The following is a 17981-nucleotide window of genomic DNA, read 5'->3' on the forward strand; positions in this document are numbered from 1 at the left end:
GGACGCTGTGAAGGAATTCGACAGATGTTTGGCTGCCCTGGACACCGTACTCGTACAAGTGGAACTGTTATTTGAGATAAGTGACCCTGCGTTGTTAGAGGCAGATTGAGACAGTGCAGATAATTTCCGCCATGATGCTAGGACTGTCAGAGTACAAGCTGCTCAAAAGTTAGTAGACTTAGATACGCCTGATGAGTTAGAGAGAAAGTCTGCTCATGACAGTGATGGTAACTCTGCATTGTCAACGTGTTCCAGCGTTAAATTTTCCCACCTTGAGTTACCTAAGTTCAGTTGTGAGCTAACCTAGTGGCAGTCACTGGGATCTGTTCGTAGCCATGGCAGATGACACAAATCTTCTGGCAATCAGGAAGTCCAGCTACCAGCAGTTTCTATTGGAAGGTGAAGCGAAGTCTGTCATACAAAGATTGTCACTCACTGCAATAGCTGTAAGCTATTTGAATGAACGGTATGGTAAGCCAGAGAGGATCATCTTTGCTTACGTCCAAGCTCCCCTCAGCTCAAGTATGTGGTCCAAACCTCAAGGACCATCCAAGCTCTTTTCAGCTTAAGTACGCCGTCCAAACCTTAAGGACCTAAGAACTATGTGTCCACCTTGAGTAAGCTAGAGGATGAACCTTTGACCCACATCAGAAATTTGGAAGCTCTGGGTGTTAGTGGTAGTGTATACAGCCTCTTCTTAATCCCAGTGCCTAGTGACATCCAGCTGGTGTGGTCAAAAGAAGGATCTGGCCACGAAAGTGATCTCGCGTAGCCGATGGCGTTTCTCATTAAGGAGATAGAGCGCCGTGAACGCTCTGACTCCCTTAAAGATGTTTCCACTGCAGGGTTTGACAACTGCAGTTTGAGAAAGATGGAAAAAAGGAAGTTCTACTTCTGCTCTTCATACCCTTTCAGAGACAAGTCCAGGCAGGTGTGGATTTTGAAACAATCCACAATCCAGTGAAAAGTGTTTCACCTGCAGAAAGACAAGAAAAATTCATTCTGCAGAGTTGTTTTTTTGTGCTAGAGAAAAATGGCACATATCTAAAGGTTGTAAAGTAAAGTGTTTTAAATGCAAAGGCAGCTATAATATGCTTCTGTGTTTTAAAAGTAATTCTGTACCTAAGGACAGTGAGAAAACTAATGTTGGTCAATCTGCCAAAGAGAGTGAGAGTGAAGTAGGAAATGACACTGTAAGGTCTGTTGATCTCAACTCAAATGTTGGTTCAACTCTTCTCATAAGTCTAAAGTTTCATTGATACAAACGTGTAGTGTCTTTTTGTGTTCCAGCTGATAAACTATATGCCTTTAAGTCTATATAGTTTGCGGATGAGCATATGCATATGTAAGACAGAGTTAACTATTGACATTTTAATAGGACTTGATGCATATTGGAGATTCATAATCCCTAACAAATGTTTGAAGGGTGAAGGACTAGTTGCTCAAGAAGCAGTGTTTGGTTGGGTCCTATCTGGTTCATGTTCACTTGTAACCAAAGAATGGGGCTTTCTCTCAGATACTACGAATTAACAGTTTTAATGAGGCCAATTTGCAAAAATTTTGGGATCTGGAATCTGCTGGCATTTGTTCCACAGAGGACAAATGCCCTGATATATCTAACAATCCTGTTCTGAAATCCCTTTCTAGACGGTCAAGTTCAAAGATGGCAGATATGAGATTGCTCTTCCTTGGAAATCACTTTTTGAGAAAAGTAGCTTGCTAAATAAAAAAAAAAAAAGCTCACCAGAAAGAACTGTAGGAAGACTCTCATTAAAATCACCAAGATCTTTTACAAGCGCCATGAAGTCCCTCTTTCTGTGTACACTGGGGGCATCTTACATCCTGTGCAACCTTAAGTTCCCCTCCCATGCCAATGCCGGAACTGCTGGTGTTTCGGCTTCCCGGAGATGCTTTGTCGCTTCGCTACCCGCTGCCCTCTGTATGGTTTCTCTGGCCATGATCGCCTTTCTTGCCCTACTCCTACTCGTTCCTGTGCTTACTGCAGTGGCCCTAACATCGTTTTTTTTTTTTTTTTTTTTTTTTATCGCAGTTGCCCGACCTATAAGTTCAAGGCTAAGGTCTTTTTATTTTTTAATGTAGAAGGGACACTGGTCAAGGGCAACAAAAATCCAATAAAAAAAAAAAAAAGGCCCACTGGGATGGTGGACCCCGAATACGGTCCAAAGCGGTAGTAAAACATTGTAGCATAATTGTCATGAAACCTCCCTCTTGAAGGAGTTCAAGTCATAGGAAGGTAGAAATATAGAAGCAGGCAGGGAGCTGCAGAGTTTACAAGAGAAAGGGATGAGTAATTGAGAATACTGGTTAACTCTTGCATTAGAGAGGTGGACAGAATAAGGAGAGAAAGAAAGTCTTATGCAGTGAGGCTGCAGGAGGAGGGGGTGGGGGGCATGCAGTTAGGAAGATCAGACTAGCAGTTAGTATTAAAACAGTGGTAGAAGATAGCAAGACATGCAACATTGTAGCGATGAGAAAGAAGCTGAAGGCAGTCAGTTAGAGAAGAGGAGTTAATGAGACGTAAAGCTTTTTGATTCCACTCTGTCTAGAAGAGCGGTATGAGTGGAACCACTCCTGCAAACATGTGAAGCATACTCCATTCATGGATGGATAAGGGCCCTGTACAGAGTTAGCAGCTGAAAGGGTGAGAAAAGCTTCATTGAAGCTGTTTTAACTAGAGATGGGATGTGAAGTTTTCAGTTAAGATTATAAGTATTATTATTATAAGTATTATAAGCATAAGTTTGGACCGAGGATGTTCAGTGTAGAAGAGGGGGACAGTTGAATGTCACTGAAGAAGAGAAGGCAGTTGTGTGGAATGTTGAATCGAGTTGATAGATGGAGGAATTGAGCTTTTGAGGCATTGAACAATACTAAATTTGCTCTGCCCCAATCATAAATTTTAGAAGAGATCAGAAGTCAGGCGTTCTGTAACTTCCCTGACTGAACTGTTTATTTCTTGAAAGTTTGGACGTCTACGAAAAGTTGTGGAAAAGTGCAGGGTGGTATCATCAGCGAAAGAGTTGATAGGACAAGAAATTTGATTTAGAAGATCATTGATGAATAACAGGAAGAGAGTGGGTGACAGGACAGAACCCTAAGGAACACCACTGTTTATAGATTTAAGAGAAAAACAGTGACCGTCTACTACAGTAGCAATTGAACGATCAGAAATGAAACTTGAGATGAAGTTACAGAGAGAATGATAGAAGCCGCTGGAGGGTTGTTTGGAAATTAAAGCTTTGTGCCAGACTCTGTCAAAAGCTTTTGATAAGGCAACAGCAAAAGTTTCACCAAAATCTGTAATGGAGGATTACCAAGACTCAGTAAGGAAAGCTTGAAGATCATCACTAGATCGGCTTTGAGGGAACCCATACTGGCGATCAGATAGATGTTAAAGAATCTTCTTGTTGAAGATGGATTAAAAAAACAATAACTTTAGATAGGCAGGAAATTAAAGTAATAGGAAGGTAGTTTAAGGTAAGGTAAGGTAAGTTGAAAGAGTTTGACAAGGCAAGGTGCAAGCACGGTGGCGCAGTTTCGGAGGACAATAGTAGGGATCCCATTACGTCCATAAACCTTCCAAGGGTTTAGGCTAGTGAGAGAATGGGAAACATCGTTGTTAAGAATTTTAATAGGTAGCATGAAGCAGTCAGAGGCTGGAGGAGAGGGAGGAACAACCCCAGAATCGTCCAAGGTAGAGTTTTTAGCAAAGGTTTGAGCGAAGAGTTCAGCTTTAGAAATAGATGTGATAGCAGTGGTGCCATCTGGTTGAAATAAAAGGGAAAGGAGAAGCAATGTTATTGGATATGTTTTTTGGCTTTGGGTAAGTGTCAGAAATCAAAGGTGAGTTAGATATTAAAAGATTTTGATGCTTTTTATTAATGAAGGAGTTTTTGGCTAGACACTAAGAATCTGCCCTGGCCTGTTTACGTATTTGTCACACCCGCCTTACCCACTCTCATGTCCCACTCTCCTCCTACTCTTTGTCCATCCTGTGACGTCCCTTTTTCTGTTCCCCATGTACTCCTCTTCTTTCCCGTCTCTGCGGCTGCTCGCCTTACTGCCTTCCCCCACCTTTCCTCCCTGCCTCAGGCTCCTTGCCGCGCTGACTTCCTTACTGAGTCTCCTTCCTTTTCTCTCCCTGCCCTTATGTCGTTTCTCCATATCACTAACGTTCTCCATCTGATGTAACATTTCTTACAGCTCCCTTCTGCCCGCTCCTCCTTTACTTCTTTCCTTGCTCCCGCACTTTCTATAATGCCATGACCTTTGTTCTCTGGTACATTGGCCCCCTCTGTATTACCTTACCTTCCCCTCATCCCCGATAACTGTAATCAATAAATAATGAAGTAGAAGAGTTGCCGTCCCTTATGAAATAATCAGATTTCATTCCAAGTAAGCACAAAGTTATTTTTATAACTTAGCGTTCCTTTTAAACTAAGAAAGTGAGCGAGGCAAAGCAAGCAGCCGGCCTTTTTTCCCCTCTCCATTCCCATTCCACTATCTTCCCCCTTGTTAAATGACTCAACTGTCACGTGGCTGAGAGGGAGATGCGTCACTCACTGGCCTTTGTCTCAATCAGTGGTGGCCCAATTATTTCAATGGTCCCTACTGACATCTATGATACTGCTCTCTTTGCTTTTAAGGCAAGTGTATTGACCTTTAGGACACAAATGGTCAGTGTGTGTAGTCATGTTTTTTTGTTGGCGTCTATTTTGTTCGCAGGTGGGCATCCGTCCCCTCTCTTGTTTTGAAATCCCACCGTCTTATTGTCATGTTTTCTTTTGTTAAATGGTATTGGCCCTGTGTGTGCTTTGTGTTGCTGTCTTTGGCCAGATGACTAGTGGTGTAATATCTTGCTGGGCAGGAGGTGGTAGCCTGGTGGTGGGTAGCTTTCAGGGTATTATACCCTTACATTGTTGCATCTTCACTGTCTCTCCCTAGAACGTGAAGTGGCAAGTCCTTTCTCAGCATTTGGGTTCAGTTGGCGTTCATTACATCTTCTTCCCTGTTAAGGAAGGATATATAATGAGCAGAATGATGACCTATTGAGGCTTGATAGCTGTGTGTGACCAGCAGATGCCAGGATTCGTTTTGTTTGCGCCCCTTACTAAGGTATGAAGAAGGTAGCCAAGGGAGAAGCTGATCCGAGATAGTGACAGCTGTGAGAGAGGGGCTGGATCTGGTCGTAACAATATACGACCCTAGGCTACGAAGAAGGTAGCCTAGGGAGAAGCTGATCCGAGGTAGTGACGGCTGTGAGAGAGGGGCTGGATCTGGTCGTAACAATATATATATATATATATATATATATATATATATATATATATATATATATATATATATATATATATATATATATATATATATATATATATATATATATATATATATATATATATATATATATATATATATATATACACACACACACACACACACACACACACACACACACACACACACACACAATCTCTTCTTACAGAAACATTGACTCCTTACACCCTTACAGGTTTTCTGTCAACGGAGGATTCTGTGATGCCAGGGAACTTTGGGCTCAAGGATCAGACATTGGCACTCCACTGGGTGCAGAGGAACATCCGTCATTTTGGAGGGGACCCAGAGCGTGTGACTCTCTTCGGAGAGAGTGCGGGAGGCGCCTCTGTCCACTTTCACTTGCTATCTCCATACTCCCATGGTTAAAAGTTATTTAAATTTTCTGAGATTTCTCTTTTTCATCTATTTTTACCTAGCCTTGAATGCCTATTATGTTACAGATGCTCCATTCATACAGTTCTTCCAAAAAAGATAGAGTAGATTAATGCTCGACTTCTTTCAGTACCTGCCACCATTTTCTCACATTCCATCAGTTTTGCATCTCTAGCTGTTTTCAGCCGTTATTTCATGATAACTGTTCCTCTAATTTTGCAAAATGCATGCCTCGGCTTTTCTGTCTTCATGTGCAAGAATCAAACTCTATGACTTGTACTTTCACTGATATTGTTTCCACTTTGTTAATGCAATTTAGTCAGTATCTTAACTGTCTTATGTTTTACTGCAATACTTATTTTTTTGCTTTTTTGTACCTACCTTCAACTAAACCTTTTAAAGAGAGGAATGTTGAGTTGATCTTGGACTGTATATATTTTTGCATTTTTAAAAAAAAATTATTTAGTCGTTATATATGTTTTATTAGGACCTGATTCCATACGTTAATTAATGAGATTTCAGGCAAATTTGTGCTTCAGTAATAAGATGTTTATTTATTTTTTTTCAAACTAATATGCTCATCTTTTGTTGATAGTTAAATATAAGCTTCAGAAAACCTACAAACGTCATGCTGTGATAACTCATATGTTATAACGAATAGACTAAAGAGTACAAAGCCATCTTCTTGCTCAGCATACGCTTCTGTTCGCTTCATACTTACTATGAAAAAAGTTTAATGAGCCGTGCTACGTTTATATATATTGGTTTAAACTGATAATTTTGTAAGAGGTTTCTGAATATTTTAGCATAATATTTCGTGAAAATACCGTTTTTTTTTTTTTTTAATAAATGGTCCATTACTTATTTAGAGGTAGCTGTACTAAAGCCGTCGAATAGTGTGAATCGCTGAATTTTGCGCACATTGATATCAGATTTTGGTTTTGGCAACTTATCATTCCCTGTCACAGATCTATTTGTTCGTGGCATCATGATGTCAGGAACTTTGCTCAGCCCATGGGCCATGGGTGGCGCCCACAAGGACGTTGCATGGCACACAGCCAGGCTGTTTGGATGCCCAGAGCCTCAGAACAGTAATGGGCTAGAGGCCAGCGAGGCTTTGCTGCGCTGCCTGCAAGGTGTTGACGTCAAGAACCTGACTTTATCTCTAATGGATCATGTGGTGAGAACAAGATTTTAGCAACTGCCTTGATAAACGGCGACTCATCTTATGTAGCATGTAGTTTGTTTCTTATTACGTTACTACATTTACAAAATAATGAAATTTAGTTGTACATTATAATTAACTGAAATTGCTGAATATTGCCAAACATTAAGCTCTCCATAACTTATTAAGTATCAAGCACTTCATTTACTTAATAAATATTTCATCTTGTTATTCATTCCTCAGTCAATTATCTTCAACCCTGTTCTCATGGGACCACGAGTGGACGGGGACTACCTACCTGCAGAGCCAGAGGTGCTGATGGCCAAGGGGAGGCACAAGATCACCGATATCATCTCGGGCATCACTGCTCACGAGGGTGGACTGTTCGCGCTGCGTGAGTAACTTAGTTTTTACTTTATAGAGATGATTTGGCAGGATATATATGATTGAAGAACAAGTATTTTTGCAGTTGAGCTCGATTTTTCTTTTCCTCATTAATTATCAGTTGTGAAACATTGGTGGAATATTGTCCTTTCACACACAGCTTTGTACAGCAGTGACAGACTTCAATCTGACCTAGTAAACAACTTCAGTGAAATGGGACCAGCCTCTTTGGAGATTAATGAAGGAGACAGAGAGCCTTTACTTATATCGCACAAGATATTTGACTACTACGTTGGAGGTGTGAAAGTTGAAAAGGAAAATGCTGATAAGATATGCCAAGTAAGATCCTAATATTAAAAGTTTATTGTCTTTTAACAACGGGATAGGTGACTAGTGGTGATTTTGAGATGAACATGTTTATCATGTGCTAATAGTATGAGGTGCTGACCTGAATGTGTGCCTGGATCACTTGTATATAATCACGATTCGAAACTTTTCTCCTACTTCTTAGATTTTCTGATATATATATATATATATATATATATATATATATATATATATATATATATATATATATATATATATATATATATATATATATATATATATATATATATATATATAAAACACATGCTAATTTAGGCTGGCCACAAACGAGCCACTTTCTGTAGTCAGTAGCAGGTTCAGGAAAACGGTCAAAGTTAGAACACACACACACACACACACACACACACACACACACACACACACATATATATATATATATATATATATATATATATATATATATATATATATATATATATATATATATATATATATATATATATATATATATATATATATATATATATATATATACTGCATGACCTAGAGCAATTGCTGCAATACCCTACTCATATTCCTGACCTCCTGCTTATGCTATTACCCTCTCTTCTTCGTTGGGATCCTCTGATCACAATCTCATATCTGTATTTTGTCCTATCGCTCCAATCCCTCCTCATGATCCCTATAAGTGGAGGTGCATCTGGCGTTTTGCCTCTGCTAGTTGGGGGCACCTGAGGAGGCATTTTGCTGATTTTCCTTGGAATGACTACTGCTTTCGTGTCAGAGACCCATGTCTGTGTGCCGAGTGCATAATAGAGGTGATAGTGTCTGGCATGGATTCCTACATTCCTCACTTATTTTCTCGACTTAAACCTTCCAAACCTTGGTTTAACATAGCATGTTCTTGTGCTTTACTTGACAGAGAGGTGGCCCACAAAAGGTACTTGAACCTTCCATCACCAGAATCTCATGTGCTTTATATTTCTGTTCTCCAATCTACCAAAAACTCTTTCATTAATAGAAAATGTCAAAATCTTTCAAGATCTAACTCCCATCATGACTAGCACTTAGCCAAAAACATCTCTAATAACTTTGCTTCTTCTTTCCCTCCTTTATTTCAACCAGATGACACCACTGCTATCACATCTATCTCTAAAGCTAAACTCTTCGCTCAAACCTTTGCTAAAAACCCTACCTTGGATGGTTCAGGTCTTGTTCTTCCATCACCTCCACCTTCTGTATACTTCATACTACCTATTAAAATTCTTCACAATGATGTTTTCCATGCCCTCGCTGGCCTAAACCCTTGAAGGGTTTATGGATCTTATGGGGTTCCTCCTATTGTTCTCCAAAACTGGCCCTCCATGCTTGAACCTTGCCTAGTCAAGCTCTTTCAAGTCTGTCTGTCAACATCTACTTCTCCTTCTTGCTAGAAGTTTGCCTACATTCATACTGTTCCTAAAAAGGCTGACCGTTCTAATCCCTCATACTACTGTCCTATTACTTTAATTTCCTGCTTATTTAAAGTTTTTGATCGCCAGTATGGGTTCCACCAAGGCCACTCTACTGGTGATCTGGTTTTCCTTACTGAGTCTTGGTCATCTTTTTTTCAAGATTTTTGTGAAATTTTTGCTGTTGCCTTAACATATTTTGATCAAGTCTGGCACAAAGCTTTGATTTCCAGCAGTAGGAGGGTAGCCTCCTACTGCTTCTATCCTCTCTGTAACTTCATCTCAAGGTTCCTTTCTGATCGTTTTATTGCTGCTGTGATAGATGGTCACTGTTCTTCTCAATCTATTAACAGTCGTGTTCCTCAGGGTTCTGTCCTGTCTTCCACTCTCTTGCTATTATTCATCAATGATCTTCTTGTCTTATCAACTGATGATACTACCCTGCACTTTTCCTCATCTTTTTGTAGACGCCCAACCCTTCAGAAAGTACACAGTTCATGTAGGGACGCCACAGAACGCCTGACTTCTGATCTCTCTAAAATTTCTGATGGGGGCAGAGCAAGCTTGGTATTGTTCAATAGCTCAAAAACTCAATTCCTCCATCTATCAACTCAACACAACCTCTCAGTCAAGTATCTTCTCTTCTTCAATGACAGTCATTTGTCCCCCTCTTCTACACTGAACATCCTCGGTCTGCCCTTTATCTATAATTTAAACTGAAAACTTCACATCTCATCTCTAGCTAAAACAACTTGTATGAAGGTAGGTGTTCTGAGACGTCTTTGGCCGTATTTCTCACCCTTCCAGCTGCTAACTTTGTACAGGGGCCTTATCCGTCCATGTACGAAGTATATTTCACATGTTTGAGGGTGGGGGGACGTTCCACTCATATCGCTCTTCTAGACAGGGTGGAATCAAAAGTTTTTCGTCTCATCAACTCCTCTCCTCTAACTGACTGACTTCAACCTCTTTCTCATCGCCTCAATGTTGCATCTTTTGCTATCTTCTACCGCTATTTTCATGTTAATTGCTGCTCTGATCTTGTTAACCGCATACCTCCCTCTCACGGCCTCTCTGCACTTTCTTCTCTCTCTCATCCCTATTCTGTCCACTTCTCTAATGCAAGAGTTAACCAGTATTCTCAGTTATTCATCCGTTTCTTTAGTAAACTCTGGAACTCCCTTCCTGCTTCTGTATTTCCATCTTTCTATGACTTGAATTCCTTCAAGAGGGAGATTTCAAGACACTTAGCCTTTAATTTTTTACTATCGCTTTGGACCCTATTCGGGGACCGGGATGTCAGTAGACCTTTTATTTTTATTGGATTTTTGTTGCCCTTGGCCAGTGTTTCTCATATATATATATATATATATATATATATATATATATATATATATATAAACTTGGTGGGAACGACCCACGGACTTGTCATTTGCTTCTGCTCTCATCCTCTTTGTCTTTCTCCCTTCCTTTCTTTTGCCTCCTTTCATCATTCTTTTCTTCGATACTTATACCCCATATAACAATATATATATATATATATATATATATATATATATATATATATATATATATATATATATATATATATATATATATATATATATATATATATATATATATATATATATATATTATTGTTATTATTATTACGATCACAAATACCTGCCCTTCACACAGCTGCCTCAAACTGACTAGCTTCCTCCAAGTCACCACCTATGTGACTGGGTGCAGGGCTTAATATTGGTTACAAGGTCCTCTTTTGACTCCTGTACTCTTTACCATACTGTCATAACACCAGGTTACTCACACATGCGGTAGTCAGTCTATATCACCCACCAATAGATAAGGAAATGGTCCATCAACTACTAACTCCCACAGCTAGGAAAGAATCACCAGCCACGGTCTAGGGAGAGTCAGTTTCAACAAACGACACATGTAAGGATTATAGTGTTATATAGAAAACCGCCCTCGCAAACAAGACAGAATCCTCCTATTTCTATAGAAGACTATCTCCTACTGCGGCGCAATATCCTAATCAACTTCCGAGAAGATAAGCTCTGCCCCCTTACCCGAATGACGCAGCCCGGTGAAGACAGCTACTCTACTGCTAAGCAGCGTATACTAATCCTCTACGTGCCAGTTCTAAAATGGAACCAGGCATCATAGTAACATGTAACATCCACAATAAACGCGGACAAATGGCCCACAAAACATACTCGTACAGGGGAGTAATTCATCTATCACTACAACGCCAAGTACTTGCCCTACACTGAGAGGAGTCATGTTGTAATTTATGTAGCGAGTGCGTTCCAACTAATTACACTCCTAGACCGGGGCGTGCAGCCGGTAATTATTCAATTATCCCTTTAAAGCAACTGGTCCGTCAAATGATAAAACCCTTGCAGTTTCCTCCAAACTACGCTGTCTGCCTAGATATGTCTATCTCTAATGATGGCTGGAGGGTGACTAACTTGTGGGAACCCCTTGCTCACAGTCCTCAGAAGACTATATGCGGGAGGGAGTGAGGGGGACAGGGCCGCATCCATATATATATATATATATATATATATATATATATATATATATATATATATATATATATATATATATATATATATATATATCGTCAAAGGTAATTATTTTACTAATTAACTGCTGGGTGAGACTCAAGCTGAATGAATAACAGGAAGTAAGGAAAATTATGTAGGGAATGCGAGTGATTCTGTTCGGGTAAATGTTATACTAACTTGCTTTGGGCCAGGCTACCCATCAGAGACCTGCCAAATTCTCGTCCCTAATCTGCCCCTTTTCTTTCTCTTCCTCTCTTCTTCTTTCCTTCGTTCTTACTTTTCTTTTTCCTTCGTTCTTACTTTTCTTTATAATTACACTCACATGATAATATATATATATATATATATATATATATATATATATATATATATATATATATATATATATATATATATATATATATATATATATATATATATATAGAGGCCCCGTAGTTTAGTTACCAGAATTTACAGAAGAAAAGTGTTTTATTCATGCAAGCCATCGCTGAATGAGGCGAGGCGGCTGCGCGGGGTGGGGTGCGCCCCTGTCCCCCTCACCCCCTTCTGCATGATTCATAGTCTTCTGAGGACTGTGAGCAAGGAGTGTCATTTATTTGTGGTAACTACAAAAAGTGGCGAGTTAGTGGTCGGCATGTCCATTTTCCCTGCCATGCCACGTGGTAAGTAATAGATATTGTTATTTCAAATAGTAGTCTGCAGATGAACCTCTTCTGCTACCCACCACCACTGCCACCCACATTTTCATTCACGATACTGTTGGAGATGAAAGTACACTGTTGTTCCCTGAAAAGCGATTGGAGTATAATTACAGCAAGCCATTCTTTTTCTGGCACACATTTTATATGTCGGCGTCTTGTTGTGCTATATGTAGCTTAGTTATTGTCACAAAAAAATTGAACTTTACTTATTACTGAAGTAATAAGAAAAAAAAAAAAATCACGATACTCTTTCAGCTTGCAGTACAATGTGTAAAATACTCCTTGTAATAGTCTCTGGTTAGCATTGAAATATATCCAGCAATTTCTTGGCCGTTATTTGTGCCTGCTTTTTAATAAACGAGTTCATATAGGGGCTACGTCCGCGGCATCCATGATGACAATAATCAGCATGCCACCACCACTCGACTCGTGTACCTGTTGACCATTTTTTGTGGTGACCACTGATCACAAAAAAAATGTCCTGTGTGCAGGCAGCTTAACTACACTCTAATGAAATGAATGGGTTTTTATGAAACCATACTCTTCTATTTTTACAGCTTTTTGGTGACCGTCACTTTAACATTGGCCACGATCTTGTGTCAGCGCTTTACGCCAGGAATGCTGCACCTAAGAAGATGTTTCTGTACTCCTTAGATCACCGAGGACAAAGATCCTTCGACCAGTTTTACGACGTAGATATTGATCAAAAGTGTGAGTATTCCTTTTCATTACAGGAAAAAAAAAAAAAAAAAAAAAAAAACAGACTAACAGTGCACAACTGTTCCTTTACGTAGATGTGACATAAGAGAGCAGCTGAAATGTTAAATAAAAGATATAGCGGGTAGCAGAAATCTTAAACAACTGGGAGCATTCTGAAACTTATCTGATCCTACAAAGAGTGAGTCACCAAAAGATGGTCCTGCATGAGATAAATTAACTAACAAGATTTCTTACAATATATTATATTACATCTATTATACAAACTGATAAATATTTAATTATTTAAATTTCATTCTTTCCAGGGGTGAGTCATGTTGACGATTTGTTCTACCTTTTTACGGGTGGAACAACAGTGTTCACCCCTTTGGAAAGGGATGACGATCTGAGACTAAGGGACATCATCACCAAGCTGTGGGTTAATTTTGCTGCATCAGGGTAAGTTTCTTTATTTTTTTTTTCATTTCTTTTTAGTTATAACACTTTACATTTCTAAGCTATATATATATATATATATATATATATATATATATATATATATATATATATATATATATATATATATATATATATATATATATATATATATATATATATATATATAAGTGAGTGGCAGGACAGAGCCGTGTGGAATATAAGTGAGTGGCAGGACAGAACCATGTTCCACACGGCTCTGTCCTGCCACTCACTTTCTTGTAAATCATAAATTATCTCATCCAAACTTCTTGCCCTATTCACTTGTACTTGATCGCAAATCTCATCTGTTAACAGATGACAAAATTTAAACAATTCATGTAGAGGAGCCTCATATGATTGATTAATTGATTAAAACAGAAAAAAAAAAGAGAGAATAAAAAGGAAGGTACCACAACATTATGGTCATATCATCGCTATAAAATGATGAAATGGCAGTTAGTGATAGTAGTAATATCAAGATTGTTGTATAGGTGTTCGTTCCCAAGGCACTGATCCCACTGAACCAGATAACTGGCGTTGCTCGGTATACACTCAAGACACTGATTACACTGATTCAGGGACAAAGACCCAAAATAGTTTATTATTAGTCTTCCTCACTTGCTTCAAGGTTCTCCCGATACAGGGTTCTGTCTAATATAATACTACAAGTAAAATAATTTAAATTGATAATATTTAAAAAGGAAGCTAAAATCTATTGAGAACACCAGCCTTCTCCTCAAACATGAGATCCTCATGTCCTGGGGAAAGAGCCCTCTCTCCAAGTATCAGCGAGATACAGAAGGTCTTATAGTCCCCACGAAAACGCTCACGCAGGCCCAGCAGACAGAGTCACTACCAGAAAGCAACACACTGAAACGGGTAGTAAACAGTCATCACAGTATGTTGTGTTTCTCATGACATGATGAAATCATCTGTGAGACGTGTGTGACCTGTCTGGAGACTGACCAGTGCAGTCTCTGAGCACGGCCTCGCACATGGATATTATGTCCACAGACAGAGAGCAAAGGATGTTATCTCCCGTATCTTAGTGGTGGCAACTAAAGCCTCCTACCTGCTCTGCCATCTTGCAAAAACTGCTGTTTTTATACTTGAGTACAAGTCATGAAATGGAATGGGGCTGGAAGGAGGAACCAGAGTTGATGCCTGTTTAGCAGGACCTACTCATTCCCCGAAACTACCACATGTACCGGGACCTAGCAGAATCCAAGTGGTAGCCTCTATGTTTGAGAAAGTAAAGCCGCTTAAGAACTGATTAAACAAGAGCATGAAGAGAAGGACTAAATAGTTCTACGGTAGAAAAAGCGCTATGAGAGTTACTGAAAATTGTAAAAGATGAAATAGAGAGTAGAAATAATTCTTAAAGCTAAGATAATGCCAGATAGCTCTGCCTTTAAAACAAGGTTACCCCCTTGACTGAATGAAGGAAAGCTAACATCATATCTGACTCCATCTTCAGACTTTGAACCATCTGTAAGTACAAGGATGGAGTCGGAATGTGTGTTACAGTGTTCCAAAGATAATGCATGGGACTCACAATGCGGTAACAAGTTCTTATTAGGAATAGCAGGGCCGCAGACGGAAACGTAGATGAACTACCAGTAAGCAACTCTAGGTAACCGATGGGGACATACAGAAGGGGAAGGTAGATTCAATGTCACCATGGTAGATGCAACCCTGAAACCAAAAGTTTAAGAGAAACTCGGGTAGGACACATATAGATGAGAAGCTGAGTCACGGGAGACGGACTCTGACACACAAGAAACTCAGGAAGACGATGAACCCGATGCCAACAGTCCAGTGGAAGGACACTAGCATCCACCAGCAAATTAGGCATTGGGTATGAGCGAAAACCACCAGTTGCCAAGCTAACACATGAAGACCAAATCTTTAGAACTATATTCCAACTTTGAAAGAATAAGAGTTCGGAACAAGAGGAGGATATGTCTGTCAGCGCTCCAAGAGGTATGAGCCAAAACTCTTAAGAATTGACTGCTCCTTTATACAAGCTGCCATAATGTAACGAAGATGAGGTACCCAAGTCAGCTATCAAAAATAAGTCTCAGGAAACAAGTTTCTTCCACACTAGAGATTATTTTATCATAGAGATGTTTAATCTAGGTTAGTGTGAACACCACGAAGGCAGCAAAAGAGTATGGCCACAGTCTATGAAGCTGAGAAATATAATTAACGAGTTGCAGCCAACTAAGAAATCCTATTGATTATTAACTGCAACTTCCTCTCACAGAAAAGTAGATTGACAATTCATTGACATATAGGCTACCACAAACTCTATATGGAAACACGCTGACGATACTGTTTATAGCCATGGCGAAATTAAATAGATCGGATGATCTCAACAATTAAGTTGGCGTCTTCAAGACACAGATCATTTATTGCCTCAAGAGCAATATTAGACGTAAATGTCACATACACAGATTGGAACGACAGTCATCGCCACATTTCAGATGGATATGGAGAATTTTTCAGAAAGGTTCGAGAATAGAGTGGATAATACGATAAGAGGGTGCACATAGATTAGTTAACATAAGTGTGTCAAGACAAAACTCAATAGCTGACCTGCGGGGGTCTTCCACCATCAGAAGCATCAGCAGAGGGAATACAAGTTGTGACCAGTACTAGTCCAGAGACCTTTGCGTCACTGAGACTTGTCAGCGTTCCAGAATGAAGGAGCAGAACCATTCTTGCCCCAGAAGCCTGAAACGGCTACAGGGTAGCAATGAGGGAAGTGCAGGAAGGAACTCATTGAGAAAAGCAGGACGGGATAAAGGAGAAAAGTCTTCCATATGCTATAAATCTTTATTTTCTCACCCACCATGGAGCCCAACAAGAGGAAACTTTATGTTGGAGCTCAGACGCATCCAACAGCGACAAGGGTGGTGTGAAAATGTAAGCAGGTAACCAATGAAGTACCTTGGCAAGAGTGGCCCCATGTTGATAGGAGCCACCAGGCACCCCAACACCTTCTTGGCCCTAGCCAACGCATGACCAGCCGATTTTATTTTTATTATATCAGAGCAAACTTGGTATTGTTCAATGCCTCAAAACTCACAGGATGCGATCAAAAGCATTTCGTGTTATCAAATCCTCTTCTCTAACTGTCTTCAGTCTCTCTCTCTCTCTCTCTCTCTCTCTCTCTCTCTCTCTCTCTCTCTCTCTCTCTCTCTCTCTCTCTCTCTCTCTCTCTCTCTCTCTCTCTCTCTCTCTCTCTCTCTCTGCCGCAATGTTGCATCTCTTGCTATATCCTACCGCTGTTTACATGTTGACTGCTCTTATGCTCCTGTTAATTGCATGCCTCCTCACATCCCGTGGCCTCGCAGCACAAGGCTTTCTACTCTTTCTCACTTCTATTCTGCACATCTCTCTAATGCAAGAGCTAAATAGTATTGTCAATCATTATTTATCCCTTTTTCTGGTAAACTCTGTTCTCCACACCTGCTTCTGTATCTCTTCCTTTCTATGACTTGAACTCTTTCAAGGGGGAGGTTTCAAAACTCTTGTCCTCTAAATCTGGATAATTCTTTTGACCTGCTTTTGGGACTGTTACTGTAATGAGTTTTTTTTTTTTCGATTTTTTTTTCTTTTTTTTTTTTTTTGCCTTTGACCAGTGGCCCCATCTTACATAGGAAAAAAAAAGTTGTAAATGGAGCTGTTTACTATTTTTCCTCTCATTGCAGGAATCCTACTCCTGATGATTCTCTTGGGTTTATCTGGCAACCTGCTGCTGATGATTACTTGCAGCATTTATCCCTCACACCAACACCAGTCATGAAGGACGACACCAGGAAAGAGGTAAGACTTGTTCATTTATTTATTTTTCCTTCAAGATACAGATCAAGTTAATGTAAAAAAAAAAAAAAAAGAAAGAGGAAGAAGTATCGTGCTTCTGTGTTGCACAATCTTGCTGCGTGGTTTTGTGGGTTCAAGGGAACGCATTCAAGTTTTTTTTTATAAATTTTACTTAATTTGTATTATTTACATATATTTACATTTAGACGATTATATACGACTTCCGACAACAATGAAAAACTATGAAAATGGTTTCGTCTCTCTTCAGATAAATTCCATTAAATATCTCGAACACTTCATATTACACTTCCGATTCAAATCACTTCACACATTTAATACTCAATGACCTCAATGACCTCGTAACTAATATCCAATAAGGAAACACATCCTACATCTACCCAATCTCTCTCTCTCTCTCTGAATTATAACACCAATATTTTACTCTGACCGCATTACAGCTGCCTGGCTCTACTTACTGGTACTGTAATAGGCGGCTTGCCCATCTTGAGCCTCTCTGGTTTGACAGCTCTGTCTAGTTTATCTCTTTGCTTTTCCCTAGTCCCGCTTTTTCCCTAGTCCATAATATATACGTGATGTTACAACGACCTTTTGTCCCAACAAGGCTTCCGTTGTTAAAAAAAAAATAAAA

General features: G+C 39.5%; 1 protein-coding gene across 2 annotated transcripts in view; it reads left to right on the plus strand.

Annotated features, from left to right (window-relative positions):
- The window catches only part of LOC135113779 (juvenile hormone esterase-like), a 98039-nt gene that overhangs the window by 52510 nt on the left and 27548 nt on the right, over positions 1 to 17981 (plus strand). For both annotated transcript variants that reach the window (XM_064029360.1, XM_064029361.1), the window contains exons 5-11: positions 5534 to 5719; positions 6699 to 6910; positions 7139 to 7289; positions 7440 to 7618; positions 12889 to 13042; positions 13354 to 13486; positions 17221 to 17335. In XM_064029360.1, the coding sequence (XP_063885430.1) occupies positions 5534 to 5719; positions 6699 to 6910; positions 7139 to 7289; positions 7440 to 7618; positions 12889 to 13042; positions 13354 to 13486; positions 17221 to 17335 (1130 nt within the window). The remainder of the gene's footprint in view (positions 1 to 5533; positions 5720 to 6698; positions 6911 to 7138; positions 7290 to 7439; positions 7619 to 12888; positions 13043 to 13353; positions 13487 to 17220; positions 17336 to 17981) is intronic.

This window comes from Scylla paramamosain, chromosome 26, assembly GCF_035594125.1.
Source record: "Scylla paramamosain isolate STU-SP2022 chromosome 26, ASM3559412v1, whole genome shotgun sequence".
In the NCBI taxonomy this organism is placed as follows: Eukaryota; Metazoa; Arthropoda; class Malacostraca; order Decapoda; family Portunidae; genus Scylla; species Scylla paramamosain.